At 41.4% G+C, this 20,011-nt stretch overlaps 1 protein-coding gene across 3 annotated transcripts in view; it reads right to left on the reverse strand.

Annotated features, from left to right (window-relative positions):
• Prlr (prolactin receptor) overlaps positions 1-20,011 on the reverse strand; it is a 175,641-nt gene that overhangs the window by 25,955 nt on the left and 129,675 nt on the right. For all 3 annotated transcript variants that reach the window (XM_059276332.1, XM_059276330.1, XM_059276329.1), the window contains 3 exons: positions 12,502-12,611; positions 5,010-5,142; positions 3,296-3,465 (listed from right to left, as the gene is read on the reverse strand). In XM_059276332.1, the coding sequence (XP_059132315.1) occupies positions 3,296-3,465; positions 5,010-5,142; positions 12,502-12,568 (370 nt within the window). In that variant the 5' untranslated portion in view covers positions 12,569-12,611. The remainder of the gene's footprint in view (positions 1-3,295; positions 3,466-5,009; positions 5,143-12,501; positions 12,612-20,011) is intronic.

The raw sequence follows: 20,011 nt of genomic DNA on the forward strand, positions 1-20,011 counted from the left end.
CATGTCTTCTATAGTTGGTATTGAGATTAAAGGTGTGTGTCTCCAGTCAACAAGACAAAGTGACAGCCTACAGAATGGGATAAGATCTTCACTAACCCCACATCTGATAGAGGGCTGATATCCAGAATATATAAAGAACTCAAGAAATTAGACATCAAAATGCCCAACAGTCCAATTAAGAAATGGGCTATAGAGCTAAACAGAGAATTCTCAACAGAGGAAACTCAAATGGCTGAAAGACATTTAAGGAATTGCTCAGCATCCCTAATCATCAGGGAAATGCAAATCAAAACGACTCTGAAATACCACTTTACACCGGTCAGAATGGCTAAGATAAAAAACACTGAAGACAGCTTATCCTGGAGAGGATGTAGAGCAAGGGGAACTCTCCTACAGATGGTAGGAACACAAGCTTGTACAGCCACTTTGGAAATCAATATGGCGCTTTCTTAGAAAATTGGGAATCAATCTCCCCCAAGACCCAGCTATACCACTCTTGGGCATATACCCAAGGAATGCTCAATCATACCACAAGGGCACATGCTCAGCTATGTTCATAGCAGCATTGTTTGTAATAGCCAGAATCTGGAAACAACCTAGATGCCCTTCAACTGAAGAATGGATAAACAAAATGTGGTACATATACACAATGGAGTACTACTCAGCAGAGAAAAACAATGACATCATGAGGTTTGCAGGCAAATGGATGGATCTAGAAAAAATCATCCTGAGTGAGGTAACCCAGACTCAGAAAGACAAACATGGTATGTACTCACTCATAGGAAGATACTAGATGTAAAACAAAGGATGACTAGACTGCTACTCACAACTCAGGGAGGCTACCTCGAAAACAGGACCCCAAGAAAGACACAGGGATCACCCAATGACAGAGAAATGGATGAGATCTACATGAGCAATCTGGACGTGAGGGGGGTAATGAAGGGCAAGGGTCGAGGGAAAGAGAGCTTAGGGGAGCGGGAGATCCCAGCTGGATCAAGAACAGAGAGAGAGAACAAGGAAAAAGAGACCATGATAAATGAAGACCCCATGGAAACAGGAAGAAGCAAAGTGCTAGAGAGGATTACCATTACCAAATGTTCATCGAATTCCCACTAGCAAAATCCTGACATTTCTTGAATGCACACCACATGCCCTGAATTAAAATAATATTCTAAGAATGAATCACCATTTAACCCCCTCCCCCAATGTCATGCACCTGTATTACTGTGCCCCTTTGGTAGAAGAGAAACCAAAAGAGGGACAGTTACTGGTCTAATGTCACACATTCCATCATGATTGTTGTTTGAAACCCAGAAGCAGCTTTTATTTATTAATTATTATTATTATTATTTTATTTTACATATCGACCACAGTTTCCCCTTTCTCCTCTCCTCCAGTATCCCCCTCCACTTTCTTTCTACCCACCCCAACCACTTCTCAGAAAGGGTAAGGCCTCCTATGGGAGTCAACGATGCATGTCATATCAAGTTGAGGCAGGACCAAGCCCCTTCCCCCTGCATCAAGGCTGAGCAAGGCATCCTACCATAGGTAGTGTGCTACAAAAAGCCAGCTCATGCACCAGGGATAGATCCTGATTCCACTGCCAGGGTCCCCTCAAACAGACCAAGCTACACAACTGTCTCCCATATGCAGAGGGCCTAGTCCAGTTCCATGCAGGTTCCACATCTGTCGGTCTAAAGTTTGTGAGTTCCCATGAGCTTGGTTCAGTTGTCTCTGTATATTTCCCCATCATGATCTTGATCCCCCTTGCTCATATAATCACTCTTCCCTCTCTTCACCTGGACTCCCAGAGCTTACCTTTTCTGAGGAGGGAATGAGGGGTGGGTTGGGGGAGGGAGAAGAAGGCTGGGGGTGAGTGGGAGGAATGAGAGGGGGATCTGTGGTTGGCATGTAAAATGAACAAAAAAATTTCTTTCTTTTCTTTTTTTCTTTTTTCTTTTTTTTCGAGACAGGGTTTCTCTGTGTAGCTTTGCGCCTTTCCTGGAACTCATGTTGTAGACCAGGCTGGCCTCAAACTCACAGAGATATGCCTGCCTCTGCCTCCCAAGTGCTGGGATTAAAGGCATGAGCCACCACTGCCCAGCTAAAAAAAATTTCTTAAAAACAAACAAAAATGAGGACATGAAGTTGGGAGGTAGATGTGTGATGACTGTATGGTCTCAGCCTGCTTTCTGTTGTTGAGTGGAATTACTTAGATTGGGAAGGCTTGAGTAATTTCAAACCTATTAGCTGCTTCATAAATTATTATCTAAGATAAATAAGAACCTCATTCTCCTCATCCTATCTATTCTCCTAGGAGCCTATTTATTGTCTGGGTTAACCATAAAGGCCATTGCAGCTGTGTCCAGTTGCCCTGCTACATAATGCTCATCATGCAAAGCAAGGAACTCTCTCAGATCTACTGCTCTGCTTTATGAATACTTTTTACAAACAATATATAAGTGACTGTAATCTTTGACCATTTACTACCTACTTCCTATTGTTGTTATTATTACTGCTACTACTACTACTACTACTATTATTATATTTTGGGAATATTTGAACCTAGGGTTTTTTTAAAACTTATACTAGGCAGCATTCTATCATTAAACTATAGTCCCACTACCCCCACCAGTCTTTGTCTAATAATATCTCAGAATGAAGTAGATATGATATTGTGGAGAGCTGAATTTCAGTCAAGGTATTTGGAATGATTCCTGTGGTTTCAGAACCTGAAGATGCTTTTAAAGACCTTCATTTCTGAAGAGTATCCCTGTCTTCCACAAGGAGAAAGAAAAGAAAGACGTTTGGAGCTGTTGGTATATCTCAGTGGGAGAATGCTTGCCTTCATGTCCATCTCTAGGTTTCATCTCCAGCACACCCCCACCAAAAAGAAAAGGAATTTGAGTTGGCTGGTAAAGAAGGCAACATGGTTGCAGGGAGAGGGCTGAGGGAACTATTAATAAAGGAAGCATGCAGAACACACACTGGATTTAAGACACTAAGATTAGAGTTGAGGGAAAACATGAGAACTCAAAGATCCCAAGGACTAACCTTGCTGTCAAGAATCAATGCTGTTGATGCAAAATGCTTGCCCGACAGAGATACTGTGAGTTCTCTCACCTTTCTTATCTAGGATCCATACATAAGCCAGGAAGACCCAAACTGAGTTAGACTTTTGCTTACTATATAACATAACATAACATAACATAACATAACATAACATAACATAACATAACATAACATAACATAACATAACAGTAACAAATTCCTCACCCACTTCCTTTCCTCTTACCTATGTAAGTCACATCCACATAAAGTGGATCCGATGCACTGCTTCCCATTTCGTTAGTGGCATTTACTGTGATGATGTATATTTTCCATATGGAAGTGTACTGCTTGCTAAAGAAACAGGAGTTGGGGCCACTGGTTTTGTAGTCTGGACATTCATGGGTGTCTTTCTCTCTGCAACAAGTAACGCATTAAGAGTGAATAAGAAAACAAGAGTCTCATTTTTGTTATTAATAGATTAATATTATTGGATTTGGGGGATAAGGTGCTCAAAGTACAAGAATGGAAGCAGAAAAATGGATCCCAGTGGCTCGGTGCTCTAACTATACCAGCTGGGAGCGAGGGAAAGAAGTGTGTTGGAAGAACGGGCGGAAAGATTAGTTTAGCATCTCAGTTCTCCGCTGCTCACTAACCCTTCTTTCCTGAAGGTGTCTCTATGAACCCTGTGGTTTGTCCTCCTGAGTTACCAGTGGCCAAGGTACACACAGACCAATGGTATTGCCATTGGATCACCTCAGGCAATTGGGACCTTTGTTAGCATACATTCATATTATGGGATCATCCATAATGCAGTGTTGGTCATGCAAACATGTTGAGCTACATTTAAACAAAAGGATTTAGGAGAAGACGCACTGATGTCAGTACACTTTAGATGGTCAAGTGAGCAACAGAGTGAAGTGGCCTTGAAAGGAGATATTTCAGCCCCACGTGGCTCATGAAGTTGCTCATATTTTAACAGCCTCAACTCCACTCACACCACACAGGTGTTAGAGGATGCTTCAATTCTGGGTCCTTTAAATATTTGTGTCATGCCTCTTTGGATCCCATATGGAAGGACAGCTTTGTATACAAGCAGTCCTTGGAAAGTGGCATGACTGTCTCCGTCAGTAATACATATTTTATTTTTAGGTCCAAGACACGGAAGTGTACTTTTTGCTAGACTAACATTCTTATAGCTTGTTTAAGATTTCTAGGGGAGTCTCATTGTGATTTTATCAAAATTATCATCTAGAGATGATCTTATTTTGCCGTCTTGGCAATGTTACATTTAACTCTGGCCTTTAGGAGATCTTGAATTTTATTCTCTTGTTGTATTTGAAATAGGGGTTCTCTATGTAGCTCAGGCTGGCTTTGAATTTGTGATCTTCCTGCCTCTGCCTATAGAATGCTAGGATTACAGATGTGTTCTCCCATGACTTGTATCCTTTAATTCAGCAATTTGCTAAAAAAAAAAAAAATCCTCAAGTTCTTTTCCTTAAATGTTATTTTTTTTCCCTTGGGCATGAAACACATTCGAAAAACCTAATGTACCATGGCTGCCAAGAATCACACAGTTTATATAATTGTTATGTTGTAAAAGTAGTGTATTAACTAAGAAAAAAAACCCTACAAATGTCATGTGGTTATGGCTGAGCAGCTAAGATTAGGCAACCCATAGGAAATGGTAACTTGGGCTGTAATCTAAATTTGTGACAGACATTTGGAAACTTGGTTAGTTTTATAATGCTACTGGTCAATGTGCATTTGAAGACTGAGTCTGTAAAATGCTTTCACAGAACAAGATGGGCTAGAGACATTAGATCCCCATCCTTGTGGTATGAGCCTTATTGATACATATCCAGGAAAGTGTGGAATTTATAATAAGAACTAATGTAACTTGGGTCTGGAGCATGTGAGCGCTATGGTGGGGTTTGATAGGATGGAAGAGAGCTTTTTACCCTTCTTTGCTGTAAATCAGTGAGTAATTGGTAGGAAGTCCTCCATCTGTCCCAGGATTCCACCAGCAGGTGAATGTTTCCTTGTCAGGAGAACGACATTTGTGGATCTCAGGTTTTCCAGGTGGTGATTGTCCTAAAACAAAATAGCCATAAGCCATTAGAATTGATATTGAGGTCCATTCAACTGCTTAACTGAGCTGCTGGTAACAGAGGCAGATGATTGGCACCCTGGCCAGTGATGAGGCCTTGGCCCGTTGTTCAAAAAGGCCACTGCATCAGCATCCAACTACATTCCTCTGTGCTATTCTCTTGCTAGCAGGGCACTTAGATGATGGTGGTTTGTGGTGTATGCTTGCATATTCGGATGGAAATAACAAAAACTTTTTATGAGATACAGTGACAAAAATTTCAATGAAGATGAGTGGGAGGGGAGAGAGATGAATGCATATGGAGACTATGTATCTAGTTCTTCTTCCCACAGAGTCTAGATGGCATTAGTGTTACCATCTGAAGCATGCTTCCCCAGTGACAAGTGACCTGGGTATATAGTTAGTGCATTGCTTTGTGGCATGTCTCCTCTCTGATCGGGAATCTGTACTTTTCTGGCATTCCCACAGCGTTAACTCTACTCCTGTCTTTATCTGCATCACTTATGGCCCTTTATCTGGGTGTCCCTGGTCATTTTCTCCCTCCTTTGCATTCTCCTTTTCTGCTTTCCTCTTTACCTTGACTCTGTACAGCCTTGGCTGAGTGATTCAGTTTTTAAAAAATATGTTTTTATTAATTCTTTGGAACCTCTATGCATGCATACAATGTGTTTTGAATATATTCATTCCCCACTTCCCTCCCTAACTCTTCCTAGATCTACCTCTAGCCTTTATCCCTACAAACTCTCTCTTTCTCTAACAGACATACACACACACACACACACACACACACACAGAGCGAGCAAGTGAGACACACACACACACACACACACACACACACACACAGAGAGAGAGAGAGAGAGAGAGAGAGAGAGAGAGAGAGAGAGAGAGAGAGAGAGAGAGTCTGATCTGTATTTTTATAAACTTCTAAGTGTAAGCCTAGTTATCCACTGGAGTCTTGTTGACACACAGGGGCTATACACTTAGATTGACCTTGAAGATCCCCTAGAAGTTGTCAGATGTCAATAGTGTTTCAGTTGGGGATGGGGACTCAGGAGCCCTTCCATGTTGGACTGTTGACTGGCTTAATCTTGTGCCATCTGCACACAACCTCAGCTACTGTGAAATTATGAGTCTAGTGGTCCTGCCATGTGCAGAAGTCACTGTTTCATTCCAGTCTTCCTTGATTTCTGGCTTTCACAGGCCTTCTATCCCCTCTCCCAAAATGGCTCCTGAGCTCTGTGTGTGTGTGTGTGTGTGTGTGTGTGTGTGTGTGTGTGTGTAATATAGATGTCCTACCTGTGGCTGAGAACTCTACAGACTTATAGTTTAGTTTCACTATCCCCTAATTCTTCCTTTTGCTATTTTCTGAATCTTGGTTTTTAGTTTCCTTTTGTATTTACTCCCCATCCCCTCTTTCTTTTTTTCTTCCCCCCTCCCTTTGGTTCTTTTTATGAGTAGGTAACTCAAAACTTCCCTGTAGTTCTGTGGATTTTCACAAAGCAGGCAGTATGGTAAGAGGTAGGATAGGGAGTAGTTCCACTCTGAGCTACCATGGTTAGATAAGGGATGTTCCCACTGTCAGCATAAGAAGTGAGAAGGTCTGCAGGAGGTGATGTGGCCAAGGGGTTGAGATTTTTCACTGGCTTAATCTTCAAAGCTCTTGGTAAGCTGATTTTCAATTCTCTTGCTTGAAAGAGGAACAGAATAACCTTGTAACTTTGTCATGATGCTGTTAGTTTGGGAGGCCAACCATAACTGACAGTATATCTCATTTTCCTATTTTTTTTTTTTTGGTCCCACTTGAAGATCCAATGCTAAATTCAGGAGTAAAAAGAGTTTTCTTTCAGAAATTGGTGTTAGCAGCTCAGGGGGCTTTTACTTTTTTTTTTTTTTTTAAAATCTTTCCCCACATTTATTCAACCTTTCATGTAGGCTCTCAGGATGAAACTTTAGTCCAGGAGAGCATGCCATGAAGATCATGGCAAAGGGATCATGGATTAGAAAAGTGGGTCGGTATACAATCTATCCAGGAAGAAGAATTTAATGAATGGTTTAGGATGGTGCACCAGATGGGGTCATGGAAAGAAGGCTGGCCAGTCAGTGATAACAGAGTGTGACAGGAGCTCACAGAACTGCTGAAAAGAATCTGTGTATACCAATGTTTGGAAAATTGCTCATCCTCCAGGGAAGGCTTTGTCAGGATAGTGAAGTTGTAAAAGACTCATTGCAAAAATATAAGGTTTCTTTTTTCTTGTTTGTTTCTGTTATGGGTGAGGAGAAACATGTGATGTAGAGAGAAATATTCATTAAAAAACTTCCAAACTAGCAGGGCATGGTGGGTGCATGTCCTTAATCCCAGCGCTAGGAATCAGAAGCAGGTGGACCTCTGAGTTTGAGGCCAGACTGCTCTATAGAGCGAGATCTAGGATAGCCAGAGATACACAGAGAAATCCTGTCTTGATAAAAACCAACCAATCAAAGAGCAAGCAAGCAAGGAAACAAACAAACAAAACCTAAGATCCAAACCACTATCACTGCCAACTGTAGCTGAAGTTTTTCTGTGTCCCACCTGGTCCACAGCCACTCAGATCCAAGTAAACACACAGAGGTTTATATTAATTAAAACTGCTTCGCCATTAGCTCAGGCCTACCACTGACTAGCTCTTACACTTAAACTCAGCCCATTTCTGTTAATCTATATGTTGCCACCACATGTTCTGTGGCTTTACCTGTGTGCCATTTCATGCTACTCCCTGGACGGCAGGTTTGTGTCTCCTCACTCAGCCTTCCTCTTCCCAGAATTCTCCTTGTCTGCTTATCCTGCCTATACTTCCTGCTTGGCTACTGGCCAATCAGCATTTTATTTATCAACCAATCAGAGCAACACATATTCACAGCATACAGAACATCCCACAGCACCTCCCCTTTTCTGTCTAATCAAAAAGGAAGGTTTTAATTTTAACATAGTAAAATTACATATAATAGAACAGTTAACAAGCAAGAACTATAATTATAATATCTAGTCTATTTGTATTTGGCAAAATTATAGAAAATATTCTATTTATCCTATATTTGTGAGCTGAAGTTTCATATCTAATTTATCTTTTATCATAACCAAGGAAAATTATAACTATCTAGTCTTCAACTACATCAAAGACCTCAGAAGGATATAATATTACTTAAGTAAATAGGAAGAGCATTGTGAGCAACTTCCAAAAAACCCAAGCATGTTGTTAAAAGGAAAATGCAAAAATCTCTGTATCATGTATGAAGAAAGAGCCACCTGATATGGGACAGAAAAAAACCAAAAAATTAAGGGACTATTCCATTGCCACTAACCTCAATTCTTTGGTTCTCCTTTGATTCTTTAAACTTTTCTTATGGTACGAATTTTATATCAAAATTTATAAGATTAATATATACGTATTTTAAACTTTCATAATGATATTAATGGTCATATAGAGTACTAACTAATTCTAGAAAATAGGCTTCATTTAGCTGCCTATACATGTTTTTTTTTGTGTTGGAGTCTCTATCAGTTTTCTGCAGGGAATCAAGACCAGGCCTGAGAGCAAATTTGAATTCTCCAAAACGATGATGGGGCCCCACAATGACGATTCCATATGGACAATAGTAATTCCACTACGCTGACAAACACCACCAAAAGATCAGCTTTGGACTAGAAACTGCTCAGGACAATATCAAAATGGCTAGCTGAGATGATCCAGCCTCACAGACTATTCGAGTGATGACTTGAGATAAGCCCAGCACTTTGGCATTATGTAGAAGCTGGACAACAAATGATACAGCTACTACTCTTGAACTTGACAATTAACCCCCAATTTTTTTTCAGGATCTCCTAAAGATGCCTTCACTCCCAAACAGCAGGAAGTAATTTTAAGAACACGACGCCCATATTCCCAAGAGGTGGGGTGGGTAGTTTTTGGTATTTCAGTGGGTTTTGGGTTTGGGATAATTGTCATTGTTTAGGATGGTTGGTTACAAGTTGTTGATGTTAATGGTCAAGGAAAGGGCTAAACAAAGGAGATTAGATTTAAGGTTCTTGTTTGAAGAAAAAAAAGAAAAGAAAAAAGAGGATATAGATAAGAGCTAGATTATTAGAAAAGATATACAGAAATGATAGAATAAAGGGTAGATTATTGAATCTACTTTTAAAAGACAACTACTAGTTTTAAATACTTTACATTGGATTGAATTTTTACATATTATATATAAATTATATATATTGAGATTGATATTGTTAGAAAATGCTGTACATATACTTTTAGTCTTGTTCAAGATATTGTACCTATACAGTTCATTTAACAATGTAATGCAATTTGCTAATCTTTGAGTGTTATTATTACCAACTATTAGGATATAAAGAAATGAAAGTTAGTAGTTAGATATTATAATTGAATTTATAGTCATATTAGGTATGTTTTCAAGGTCAAGTGGAGATGTGCTTTAGATAGACAGGTCATCTTCAAACCCTTTAGAGAGCTACAGAATATGGCATTTAAATGTTTTAATAACATAAGATTCTTTTTAATGACTATGAGACATGTCGGCTCCTGGCAGCACCAATCTACTTCAGAGAAGATATAGGCATTGAAGAAAATGCATGTGGAGTTAACTTTGATTGTGGCAAAAGTTAGCCACTGGGCAACAAAGTGCCCTCGCATCGACTGCTGACAGCATGCTATCCAAAATGGACAAACAGGACACAAAACAATGGACTTCTGATCTTTGCCAAGACAAATGTGGTTGCAGCTTTGGCAACAGGTGTCCTCCGAGGCTAGGACAATATGGCACCATCCCTGAAGTGACTTTGCAGTCTGGAAAAGGCACAGTGCCCCTTTCTTTGAAGGTAGCTGAACAGGCAGTGGGCCGATGGCTTCTAGTGTGCAGTGGAACAGTAGCTGAAACAGTTATTCTTGAAGGAGTAACTAGGCTAACGGAGTCTAACCTCTCAATGGTAGACTGGCATTTAATAAAGGAGATGAAGCCACCCACAAGCCAAGAAGAATGGGATGCTGAGATGAAGCCACCCACATGCTGAGAAGAATGGGCAGCTGAATTCCAAAAACACCAGAAATTTCTAGAATTTAAAATCCTGAATCATGACAGGACACTGGTGGAGTTCAAGTTTATTTGGTACATGAAATACTCTCACTGGATGTGAAGTCGAGCTGTAGGCCTTGTGTACATCCTACTTCACAAATGAGTCTGTCAGATACACTAAGCCTATAGGCCGAAGATGATGCCCCAACATGCAGAGAAAAGTCAGGTGATTGTCCAGGCAGCTGACTGTTTCTGTCAACTCACATTTTTTTTTTTTTTTTGGAAGTCGCTTGTTTGCACTTCATGTTTTACTAGGTAATATTATTTCCTTCTTGTGTCTCTGAGGGAGTTGAAGAATAGATAGTTATAGTTACAGTTTTTCTTGTTAAGAAATTCAGAAAAGAAACTCACTAAGAGGTGTTGTGTATCAGTTTGAAAGACATCATAAGATAGTTTTCTGTTGGTAATATAAGTTAGGATAGAAAGTGAATTAGGTACATTTTGGACTCACCAAAATAGAATAGATAATTGAATAATTTCTTTGAATTTGTCAAATGCAAATAGACTAGACATTGTTGATGTATTTATTGCTTGTATATATTGTATATATTTATTGTATATAGTTTTTCATGTATTAGTTATAACTTTTTAAAATTTATTTTTAATTTTTATTAGACAAAAAAAAGGGAAATGTGGTGATATTTTATTTGTGCTTTAATAAAGCTTGCCTGGAGATCAGGGGAAAAGGCCAGCCATTTCAAGTAAATAAAAAGTCAGGCAGCACACGCCCTTAATCCGATCATCAGGCAGGGTCTCTGTGTTCAGGGCCATACTAGGGAACAGAGTCAAGCATGGTGACACACACCTTTAATCCCAGTACCAACCATAGAGACCTGGAGATCTGTACAGACAGACAGTGACAAGAGGTAGCTGGGCTAAGAAAGCCAATGAGAGGGCAGAACAGCAAAGCAATAAAGGCGTGTATTAGGAAGTAGCTCGCATTTGGAAGCTGCAGAGTTGGTGAGGTAAGGTTGCCTGATGGCTTTCCCTATTTCCCTGATCTAAGGCTTTCACCCCTATATTTGGCTCCGTGTTTTTTTATTTAAAAAGACCATTTAGAAATTCGTCTACAGCCAACCTTCAAACTCTGTAGCTCAATAGTGAGGCTACTTGAAGTTGGACAGGGCTGTTGTTGATTACTTGAGTACTTAAGAGTTTCTTTCACGGGTTATCATGATTTTTGTTCCTCTTCTCTTCTTTCTCCTTCTCCCTCTCTTTCCCCTCCCTCTGAACTTATCTCTTCTACATTTTTACTGGAAACCCAAGGGGAAAAGGTAAGGTTGTGAGATTACAACCAGTCGAATGTTATTTTTATGCCCCTTGAGGAAACAAACTTTATGGACTGTCTCAGTGAACAGACACAAGGGATATTATACAGGTCCAAAAAATGCAAACACTTGCCTACACAGATTCCACATCAGAAGTAAGTACACACTTAATACATTACACCCATGTAAAATATATCCAGACAGAAATACACACAAAGGCATAATGATGACAATATATAGCGGTACACATACACACAACAATATACACATATGTAAACACACTGAGGTTACTCAATTGGTATACACACACACACACACACACACACACACACACACACATACATATACAGACACAGAAGCATTTACAATTAGGTACCGTAAGCAGTTGGTGTGTAAATGGATGCATTCGTAAGTACACACCCCCAGAAGTACATAGAAATAGATGTGGAAACCTATGTAGACAATCACATGCCTTTTAATTTAGCTGTGGCTTTTGTTTCTCTTATTAGCGCCCACACTGAAAGTGGTTATACCTGTTTTCCACCTTGTAATGGCAATCGCTTAAATTCCTTTATAGTTTTTCAAAGGTATGTTCACATACATTATTTCATCTGAAGTTTGTGAGATATCACTATCCTCCCTTGGAGAAATTAAAAAGAGTGAGATAGACAAGGGGTTCAAATCACACAGCTAGTGACTATAACCTGGATGGGAACTCAGGTCCTGGCATCCCCAGTGCCCTTTCAATCTACTCTCAAAACGGGTGTGGAAGAGAGGGAACACAGTGATAAGATTTGGCATTAATTTTAATGCAGAAATGTGGCAAATAATTTAGTAGCAGCAAATGACATGAACGTTTTCATTTCTCATAACTGCATTGCAACAGACCGAGACAGCCTCTACCCCCCAAGAAGCACTCGAGGCAAGGAGAGTAAGAAGAGGGTCTCTTACCATTCAGAAAGCCGATGTTGAGAAAAAGTAGGATGAAAGCAAGGGCAGATGGCATGTTTCCCTTCATGTTGGCTCCTGTTTCTTGCTACAGGCAATGTATCAGAGGCTCCCTGGAAGAGAAAACACCAGGTAACATTTGCTCAGTTACAGCCGGTCAGGCACATGCACCACTTTATTCTGGGTGCTTGCAACTGATTCTTGTTCCTTGCTTAACATGACCAACAAAACAGCGGGGAAGAGAGTGTAGGAAAATGTAGCAAGGGATGTCTTGGTTTAGAAGCACTGATTCACACGTGCTGGCAAAGATTTCACCACAAGAGGTCGTCAGACAACAACGTACGTGAGAGTTCAAGGGGAGTCAAGGCTGTTGGCTTTTCATTTGTTTGGGTTTTGTTTTCTGCACTCACCAAAGTTGTTCTATTTCCACGGCATTGTTTAGGTGTCTGAGAGCACAGCACCCACTTATGTAACCTAGAGTGTGAGCCCTGCAAGAGAACTATTCCAGGAGGGCTCTGGCTCCAGCGTTCTGAGCCAGCTCGACTTACTGATAGGGCCACACTGAGAGTGGAAGGGTCGGGGTGGAGGTTCCTGCCTAAGTTCAGGCTGAGACGGTTCTGGAAGTCTCCAGGGATATAGCCATGGCTATGAAGCAAACCTCATAACGAATTTTAGTGACCCTCCATGTGGCCTCTTTCTCTTTTCTGTAAAGCCCCATAACAAGAGACAATGAACTCCAGTAATAATTCAAATCTCTTGGGGTCAGAATAATAAGTCAATTTTGAACCTGCAGGGCTAGAGAGTTTTGAGCAATTTATTATTAATATTATTATTTTTACTCTTGGAACAGCTTTCAAAGCCTCTCGTGTTCCTTAAAAAAAAAAAAAAGAATTTTAAAAAAACTTAAAAAAAAATTCTCATTAGTCTTATTAGACTTCAAACATTGCCCAGAAAACAATAGATTTGATGAACTATGTGTAAATTTCCAGAAACACATGGTTTTAATCTCCCTTTAAATTTTATTTTTAAATCAAGGGAAAAATATCTAGGAGGCAAAGTTGCCCATCTTGGGCCATGTGAAGAGTTGCCTGATGAGCCCCTAAAGGACCAGAATTTGTCCATTCCTTCTGATCAGGGAAAGGCTTCTATCTGTCAAACACACATTACTCAATGGACAAGTTTTTAAAGGTGTGTTAAATCTGCCACTACTGCTTGTGAAATCATACAGAAATAGACATTTTAATGACATTGGAAGCTTGGGGTATGTACGTCGGCACCAACAAGCAGTGCCCTTGCTTTGAAGATTCTGGTTCAGAGCTTTGCTGACCCACTCACGGGCCCATCAGAGTGATGGAGATCTTTCACTTGTTTTGCCTGGATTTCTCTTATCCCCACTCTCCAGCCCCAGGTAGCACATTCTCAATCTAATCTGCTTCTTTTAAACTCCTGGGGGGCCATTTTCTTTAAACCAAGTAGTCAGAGGCTTCTAATGGGTTTTAAATGGTTCACTTATAGTCCAGGCACTGGGCTGAGTCATCACTTGAATTTTATTTTGTTCTCTCTGTGGCCCCGTCAGTAGACACTGGTTACCACCACCTGCTCCATTTTACCAGGTATGGAAACTGAATGTAGAGAAACAGTTTAATAGGCTGTCAACCACATGCTAACAGGAAAGTGCAATCTGGCAAGTCCCAGAGCATCTGCAAAATCATGCTTTGTGGGATATCTGTGATATAGCAGAATTGTCTCCTTCTATAGAGGAGACACATGCGGCAAGGCTGTGAGGAGAAGTCTGCCAAGACCTGGGTGAACTACAGCCTGAAAGCTAGGACAGGTAGAGGTTATCTCAGCTGTCACTCTACTTGTGCTTAAGGGTCTCCATTATTGTTGATCTGTCTAAGCTTCATGTGCATACTTCATTCTGGCCATCTTAAAAGCTCAGCCTGGCTTGGAAGTGGGATTCTGCTTCCTGGCTGAAGATGTTCTATAGTATCTCTTTATTGAGACTTCCTTACTCCTTTGGGCATCACATAAACAACACCTGAGATCACCATGCTATAAATCACCCCTCGTGGGTGAGGTCAGAAAGCTCTGCCAGACAGGGCTGGGCCTGTTTTGCAAATGAAATACTAGGATAGGAATCAAGGTAAGCAGAGGCAGGAGTGGATTTAGTTATTTGTTTGTATTTCCTCTTCTGCTAGTGCAGGATCAAAGAAACTTCTAATTTAAGTTTCTCCTTTCAAAAATACTATCAGAAACCACTCTATGCATGTGTAAAACAACTTTCTCCTATGACTTCCTGAGACACACCCTGGAATCTGGTCACACCCAGGCATTTTCCAATGCCCCAAGCCTCCTGTGCCAAGGAACTAGACATGTTCCTAATGTGTTTTAACAGTGACTTCCCAACTCATTCCTCATCTTACACTCTCTGGCAAGGTAACCATGGTGTGGTAAGCAAACTTTCAGAGGGAAACAGAACAGCAACTGTTCTCCTTCAGTGGGGCTATGCTAAATGTTATCTCTGGTCAATGGGATGCCGTACCTTTGCCCTACCATTAAGCATACCTCTTGCTGATTCACAGACCAGTTTTTGTGGTAGCAGATGCTAGCCCAGGGATAGATTTGGGTTTTATCTCTCTGAATCAGTTCTCCACTGCAAGCGGATCCTGATCAAAACCAGGCATGGTCCCCCTTACTGGCCACTTTAGCTGGGGCTGGGATACCGAGGAAGGTCCACAACTTTGCATGATGTTGTAGTGCAAATATTTTAATATTTGGAATCCAGTTAGCAAAAAGTGACCCTTGCACACTCAGCCAAAGGACAGTCATCTCAGGATCCACATATTACCAACTCTCTAAGTATGACTGTGGTTGAAAAGTGAAGTCTCTATGAGCAGGTTTATGGTGAGCTCCCAACTTTCATCTGCTTTGTCCAGGACTGCCTGATTTGGCTTCTTTACTTCTGAATCCTCAGACTTGCCCATCTCTATGCCCCTTTCCATGACCTTATTCAGACTCCTACCATGCTCCATCCTGCTGTGGCACAAATGCCAAGCGAACTCCTTAGCCCTCTTCCCCCTGAGGATGCTTTCTGTATCAGCAGTGGTCCTATTTAGACCTACTCTTTCCAAAAGCTCCTCTTTATTACCGTCTCCCTTTCAACCAGCCCTTTTCCCCAGAGGCCAACAGCTGAGGTTGCAATCTGTGGTCTGGCAGCTCATTCTTTTGGGAAACTAGAGTGACTCTTCCCTAGATGGAAAACCAGTCGGGGGCCCATGGCCTTGCTTAGTGTCCCCTCTTCCCCCACACATCATGGAAGGCATACTATAGGGGAGGACGCAGTATGACCATCAAGTATTAGATAGGACAGACCTGAACTCTCAACAAATCACTGCCTGGTGTTAGCCCCTCCTCCTTTCTGCTGAGACTCTCTCTGCGTGTTTTGGCCCACCTAGTCCTTGAGATAATCAGTTACAAAAGCCTGAAGCCTCAGCTCTCCCATGGTGTGGGATTTGCTTCCACGCCATGATGCTAGGAGCTTCCTATCATCTCTGCTCCATCCTGCTTTTTTGTCACTGTGGTCTCAGTTTCCTTAACCAGAGAAATGGACCCAATAAGCTAGGAAATCGTGAGGATCTTCTTAGCTCTTAGAAGCCCAATCCTTGATGGACAAGCCAATTCAAGACTTAAAGAGTCAACCATAAGTATTCTGCAATAAGTTATTACCAAGTGAATAGATCTATGCTACCATCCAAGTTGCAAAAGAATAAAAAAAGTAGCCCAGAAACAGAACTGGTGGCTCCTCCTAATCTCTACCTATCCCAACAGTCCTTTCCTGACTTCTAACACAAGATTAGTCCTGCCTACTTTATATCATATAACCACACAACAAGCATTGTAGGAGTCTGTGTCTGGCTTCTGCCATTCTACATTGTTGTATGATGCATTCTGGCTATTGTATGCAACTTTACATAATTTATTTTCATTTCATTTCATTTATATTTCATTGAATGAAATACTATAATTTCTTCATTAATTCTAGTATTTTAGATGTTTAGGTTGTTTCTGGTTTTTGGCAAACTTTAAAAAATTGTTTGAGAACTTCATACATGCATATAATACATTTTGATCAAATATGCCTCCCTTTACCCTCTCCAATTTACCATCTATCCCCCCCCCCCCACTATTCCCTGTGAACTCCATGTGTTTTTTTTTCCCTTTAATCCACTGAATTCACTTAGCGCTGCCTGTACATGCATGCTTGTAGGACAATCTGCAGGAGCACAGTCAGTTTTCTTCAGGGGTCACATCCCTCCCCCAGCAGGCAAGACCTTTATTACAAGGTAGCCCCGCAGACATCACAATGCTCACCCACATTGGTTCTTCACTGTAAGTGGTCAGTATGCTGTCTGTCATACCTTCTGCCCATTAACCTAACTACATTTCTAACGTCTTTCTTATACCCACCCTCCAAATGCAAGAAAACCTGCATGTTTTGCACACTAATTTCAAGTGCATTCATTTACTGAGGTATTATGCAATGTTAGGTGCTTCCTTTGAGCTCCCCTGCTCACTGGATCGCCTCACCTGCCCTAGGTACTAAATGGTCAGAGGCCGAAATAACTGGGAAAGAATCCCATGTATGCCCTTTGATTCTGTTAGACTTTTCTTTCCAATACAGAATACTGCTAGCATTTAATTTGGAAAACAAAAGGCATAATCTGCTCAGGGTGGGGAGAAAAACAGAAAGGATTAGCCGGTTCACACCATGCTGAAGATTAAGATTGTTATATGCTAGATTTCGGAGCAATAACTCCAGCTAGGAATAAGCACTCAGCATTTGTTTTATTAAAATGAATCCGGTGCAAAGATGCACACATCACAGTGTGGTAATTTATCTGCAATTAAATTTCCCAGGTGACCTGTCTCCCTGTGCAGTGCCGACCCGAGTCAGCTCCCATTTGGACCACTGTTTGGTGGTTTAGCTAGATCCTCATGGTTGTGTAAAAGCTACTAGAAATGGATGTGGAGACGTTCTAAAACACCCACTTCTGACTCCCTATATCCCACCTTTTCCCTGTTTCAAAAACCCAAGAGGGGCCTGAGAGGGTGGTGTGCTGTGTGCATGCGTGTGCTATGCAAGCAGAGAGCTGCATTCTGTAAGAAGCATTCAGAACTGCAGAGAGCATGGTCCAAATGGGAGCTGGTTCAGGCTGGTACTGCATAAGGGTAGCTTCATGGAAAGATGTGTCTTCAAAGCTAGCTGTGGCAAATTGCAGTTCAGTGCTGTATTCCCCTCTGCACTGGAGTCACTTTGACACACCAGGTGCTTACCCATAGCTGGAGGCATCGCTTCCAACTCCAATTACACCAGCTCTCCTCCCTCACTCACCATAGTCCCAGCAACAGCTTTTCCCTGACAGAGGCTTGGTTTTACTCAGCATTTTTTTGGCTTAAAGGAAAGGAGAGGAGCAGCGTGAGTGTTAATTCTCCCTGGCCAGGTCACAGTTTGGACAGATGTTGGAAAATCCATGTTGGCCTGGTTTTCAGAGGAACCAGTCTCTCATGGGATCATCTGTCAATAAATAACTGCAAAAGCATCGTGTACTGGATATGATGTTTTGCGGCTAGCTCACTAAGCCACTCCACAGACTCCAGTGGATTTCAACCCAAGAGTCACACTACCAGCATGGGAGAGTTCTCATTCCTACACTGTGTCCCTAGACATTCTGAAGATGGTTGGGCACTCCCTAGTCCACAGCTTCTGCATTTGTAGCTTCGCCAAACCCAGACTGAAAGCATTTGGAGAACATTTGCATTGTTTTCAAATATGATATTTTGTCATTCCCTAAATAGGACAGAATAATTGAATGTACCATTTATACTATATCAGGTATTGTAAGTAATCTAAGGATGACTTAAAGTGTATTGGATGATGTGCATAGGTTATGTCTACATAGTATGACATTTTATACAAGAGATGTGAATATCCACTCACTGGTATCTGCAGGGGTCTGAACCCAATCCCACCAACAGATGATTCTCCTCCTCTTTCTTTTTTTTCTTCTGCTCTTCCGTTCTCTTCTATTCCTCTTCCCTTCTCATCCTCTACTCCCCCTCCTCCCCCTCCTCCTGGTAGCAATTTTTAAACCTAAACCTAAGGCCTCACATATGCTAGGGAGTACTTCATCACTGAGGTGTAGCTCCTCTTCACTTCTCATTTTTTGTTTGTGGGGGGGAGCACAGTCTTCCTAAGTTGACTGTGTTGGCCTTGAACTCACTCTGTAATCTTGAACTTGTAATCTTTGTGTGTTATAATGCTTCCTCAATAGCTAAGGTTTTAGCATCAAGCCCATATCTCCCTGGATACCAATGGATGATGGATACTAATTGGTTTTGAGTTGGGCCTACTGGGATGCATGACCACAAAAAAAAAAGCTCCGTACATTATTGGAAGATGTAGACAGAGCTAACATGATGCTGCCTAACATATTCAGACCAGCCTCCACTACTAGATCCCACTGACAGAAGAGGAAACTGAGGTTGAGAGAGGTTACTGATTGATCACCATTACATGGGCTGGCAGCACCACAGAGACACTGAATCTAGTCTTTGGACTCTGACTCAACATCAAGGGCAAAATGCTCAGCCTTTTATTGCACTGTAGGCTGCTGTATATATAGCACTCCCACATCGTCATACCTTATTCTTACAATTGATCTTTACAGGACCAGAGAGGCAGTTATTGTCATTTTTATTACTATGCCAGGCCTATCACTCTCATGTCAAAGATGAAGACACTGATATTCAAAAGGGTAAGGGGTGTGCACAACAATGACCTTATCTCACAAACCCCTAGGTTTCTCACAACTGTAGTGATAAAATATGAGAGCCTTGTATTGGATATACTGCACATCAGGCACTGCTTTGTCCATTTGCTTAGCTCTTATGACAGTCTTGAAGTATAGGTACTATTATTATTCACATCTCACCGATGAGGATGCTGAAGCCCAGAGATGTTCTGTGAATTGTCCAAGATCACACAGCTAGTAGGTAAAGAGGGTTGTAGTTGAACTCCAGAGCCTGTGTTACTTATCACACACTTTCCACTTTAGGTATCTACAGAGGACCAGCTGTCCTACCTTTAGGGAGCTCCATCCCAGAAGCACAAAATGTCACCTGGGCATGAGAGCTGGGAACAGGTAAGATGACCTTGGTACCATAGGCTCTAAATTCTCCAAGGCTGTTATCTATCTTTCTTGTTTGTTTGTTTTTGGCTTTTTTTGGGGGGGAGAGAGGGGGGAGACAGGGTTTCTCTGTGTAACAGCCCTGGCTATCCTGGAGCTCACTTTGTAGATCAGGCTGGCTTTGAACTCACTCAGATCCTCCTGCCTCTGCCTCCTCCCCCATGCTGGGATCAAAGGCATGTGCCACAACCACCCAGTTGTCGTCCCTCTTTTTGATAGGGTCTCAGTACTCAAACACACTATCCAAAGGTGGCTCTAAGGTT

The sequence above is a fragment of the Peromyscus eremicus genome, chromosome 11, assembly GCF_949786415.1.
Source record: "Peromyscus eremicus chromosome 11, PerEre_H2_v1, whole genome shotgun sequence".
Classification (NCBI taxonomy): domain Eukaryota; kingdom Metazoa; phylum Chordata; class Mammalia; order Rodentia; family Cricetidae; genus Peromyscus; species Peromyscus eremicus.